This window comes from Nannospalax galili, unplaced genomic scaffold, assembly GCF_000622305.1.
Source record: "Nannospalax galili isolate Female #2095 unplaced genomic scaffold, S.galili_v1.0 scaffold514, whole genome shotgun sequence".
Taxonomy (NCBI): domain Eukaryota; kingdom Metazoa; phylum Chordata; class Mammalia; order Rodentia; family Spalacidae; genus Nannospalax; species Nannospalax galili.
The window spans coordinates 1681875-1685767 of record NW_008336076.1 but is presented as its reverse complement, the minus strand read 5'-3'; the positions used below and the strand labels follow the sequence as shown (position 1 = coordinate 1685767).

General features: G+C 38.7%; 1 protein-coding gene across 1 annotated transcript in view; it reads left to right on the top strand.

The window, feature by feature from the left end:
- The window catches only part of LOC108490711 (cadherin-related family member 3-like), a 27493-nt gene that overhangs the window by 5906 nt on the left and 17694 nt on the right, over positions 1-3893 (top strand). Inside the window, exon 3 of the mRNA XM_017797577.1 lies at positions 294-415. Within this exon, the coding sequence (XP_017653066.1) occupies positions 294-415 (122 nt within the window). The remainder of the gene's footprint in view (positions 1-293; positions 416-3893) is intronic.

Sequence of the window (3893 nt, the reverse complement as noted above, 5' to 3'; positions counted from 1 at the left end):
TGTTTCAGAAGGGGAGCTGGGGAGCAAAGAAATACTTACCTGTGTTAAAGATTCCACAAGGCTGATATAATGATTAGAAGCTCCACGACTGGGGAGAGTTAGAATGTTACAGATCCAGAGCCAAATTATCTACTTGTGTATGCTCTAACATCTTTGTGACTATCAGATATCCTTTTAATGTATTAATAGACCACTAGCTTCCATAAACCCAAAGGCTAAAGCTACTATCAGATGGCATCTGAAACTCACAGCAGAGATTTTCCCACTTTGTTTTAACCTTAATGTTTCTACAGATGTATTTGAAGAGTGCCTTGATTGATGACTTGTTTTATAACTATAAAAATTTCACGAAACTGTTACTTCATTGGAATATGGTATTTGGCTCTGAAATAAACCGTCTCTTAGTCCTTCTGAGGTAAGTGCTGTATTTTGATGTTGACAATCCATTTTGATCAGAGAAGTCACTGAGGTTAGTGCCAGGTACCAGCATAAGCCTCTTGTACCCAGTTTTCTGATATTTCCTCCTTGGGTGGATGCTGTAAAGTTCTTTCTGGGGCTTGGTTTGTATGACAATCCATTGATTTATTCTGAGCTGGTTGTATGGATCTTATTTTGCTTGATACTTCTTATTTTGGTTAAAGAAAATTCAGTTTAGCTATCCCATTTTGTCATTTTCAAAGCCTTTGGTTCATTTTTGTTTTCAGAATGTTTATTTTCTAGCCTTCAGACACTTCTATTCTGACACTCTTCCAATATTCAATTCTGCATTGAATTTGCTGCCTTTAGTTTAGGATTTTGAGTGCCTGATCATAAAAATGCTGAAAATAAAACGTAGGGTGGAAGTTTCAGAGAGACCATCTCACAATGCATAATTACCTCTTAGGTAAGCCCCCAATCTGTATCTCCTGTTCCTAAGTTAGAAGAAATTTCATTGGCTTACCTGGGAACACATAACCCTTGATCATCAGTGTCGTGGGCATCTTTACTTCCTTACAAATGTGTGAGGCAAACCTGAGACAGTGAGAACCAGTCACATGGTGAGAGCTGACTGAGCTACATCAGAAGGCAGCACACAAATCTGCTCCAAGGCACACGCATCCCCCTAGCCAGCATAGAGAAGCTTGCAATTTTCAGGAGAAAATGGGAAACAGAGATTCCTCCTGGGAAGGAGGACATATTTGGAATTAGATCTTGATTTGGGACACAAAGTGATTTTATGCTTGATGATTATGTTGATTCAACAAATATTTGAGAGTCAAATGGGAAAGTCTAACTAATGATAACTGGACTTGTGCCTTTTTCAGTGTGGAATATTTGATATTCCTAAATTATTTCTTTTCTTTCCTACATGATAAACTGGAAGTCCTAGGCAACAGAATTAAAGATCATGAATAGGCAGCCTACTTTAATTGGAATGATAGAGCATCAAAAAAGATGAAATTTCTAATTTGCAAAAAAATTAATGAATTTTAGAAACTGAATAAAATTAAACCAGTCTTAATGAACAGCAAATTAAGAAAATTTCAGAGGTTGTGTTAGCATGAAAGATAAATTCTGAGAAATCTAACTATTTTCAAACTCCTAGTCTTGTTTTTTTTTTTCTGGGCCCCACACCATATTCTCTTCTAGCCTTGGGCACAGGCCCACTTTTGCTCTTAGCACTGCTGATCTCTGGACTACCCTCTTAGTCCAGACCTGTCCATTGTGTCCTTATCCCCTGCACACAAATCAGCTTATTTTTTTCAGTCTAGTTTGCTGGAGTCTTCACAGGCTGTCCCCACTCTTTGAACTCCTGAGACCAGCCTTCTACCCTGGTTATCACCACTCTCACCTAGCCTTGGATTTTTGAGACCAAGCTTCTTCTCTGGTAAGTCTGCTACCACCTACTGTGTCTTGACTCCCCTAATGCCTGAGCAACCCAACCTCAGTTTTGCCAACCCCACACACTCTTCCCCCTCTAGCTTTGCCAGACTGTTTTTGCTCTTAGTATCCCAGATCCCTGGACTACCCTCTTAGCTCCATGATTATATGCACAGACAAAGAAGAAGAATCACAGGATAATGTTTTTGATCAAATCTTAAACAAGATTGTACAAGAAAATTTACCAAAATTAAGGAAAGACATCCTCATACAGATACAAGAAGTACATGGAGCACCAAATAGACAGGACCAGAAAAAAAAACTCCCCATAACATACCAGAGTAAAAACACCAAATGCACAGAACAAAGAGAGAATACTGAAAGCTACAAAAGAAAAACAAGTCACATATAAAGGAAAACACATTAGAATTACAGCTGACTTTTAAATGCAAACTATGAAAGCCAGAAGAGCTTGGACCAAAGTATTCTCAGTTCTAAATGACCATAGATGACAACCCAGAATAATTTTCCCAGAAAAAATGTCTATTATAGCTAAAAGGGAAAGAAAAATCTTCCATGACGTAAATAGACTGAAAGAATTCATGTCCACAAAACCAGCCCTTCAGAGAATTCTTGAAGCAATACAAAGACCTGAAGAAAGGAATGACTATACCCAAGGGGCAACAGAAATAAACTAAATGAAGGTATAACTGTGGAAACACAAAGTTAGACCAAGAATGCCAACAGAAATTAAAATGATGGGAATCAATACACATCTTTCAATAATAACTTTAAATATCAGTGGGCTGAACTCCCCAGCAAAAAGATACAGGCTAGTTGAATGGTTTAAGAAACAAAATTCATCTTTGTGTTGTCTGTAAGAAACCCATCTCACCTTCAAGGACAGCACTACCTTAAGGTTAAAAGATGGAAAAAAATTATTGCAAGCAAATGGCACTAAGATACAAGCAGAAGTTGTAATTCTAATATCTGACAAAATAGACTTCAAACTAAAACTAATCAGAAGAGATGAAGAGGGTCACTTCATTCTGATCAAATGAACAATTGAACAAGAAGATATTACAATCATGAACATGTATGCACCAAACACTGGTTCACCCAACTTCATAAAAACAGTACTACAGGTCTTTAAGACACAGGTTAATCTCAACTCACAAGAGTAGGGGACTTCAATACCCCACTATCTTCATTAGACAAGTCAACCAGACAAAGAATAAACAGAGAGACATCTGAATTAAACAATACCATACATTAAATTGACCTAACAGACAAAAGTGCCAAGAACACACAATGGAGGAAAAAAAGATATCTTCAGTAAGTGGTGCTGGCAAAACTGGATCTCTACCTGCAGAAGAATAAAATTAGGCTCTTTTCTTTCAGCTGTACAAAAGTCAACTCCAAATGAATCAAAGACCTCAATGTGAAACCTGAAACTCTGAAACTGTTAGAAGAAAACATATGCATCACCCTTCAAGATATAGGTGTAGGAAAGGACTTTCTAAATCAGACATTAGTTGCTCAGGATTTAGGTGAACAATAGACTAGTGGGACCCCATTAAACTCAAAAGCTTCTGTACAGCAAAAGAAGCAAACAAGAAAGTGAAGAGAAAACCCACAGGGTGGGAGACAGTTTTCACCAGGGATATATCTGACAGAGGTTTAACATCCAGAATATATAAAGAACTAAAAAAACAAAGACTCAAGAAAACAGTGACTGTGGAGAGCCACAGCCTCCGCCGCCATTACAAGATGGCGTCGGTATCCGGACCTTCTTAACAGTAAACATCCTGCTGCGCCCATAAGGGGCGTGCACAAGAGCCTGCTCTCCCTCGCCTCCTCCCGTGGCGTGATCTCCAGCAACCAATCCGCTTCTTATACGTCATAGATGGGACCTTTAGACTATATAAGCAACCGCTCTCCCGCTTCTCGGCATCTTCGGTCTTTAAGCTTCTAAGAGTGTAAGATGCGCATACAATAAACTGCTGCAGAAGGATCCTGACTTGTCCTCCCGC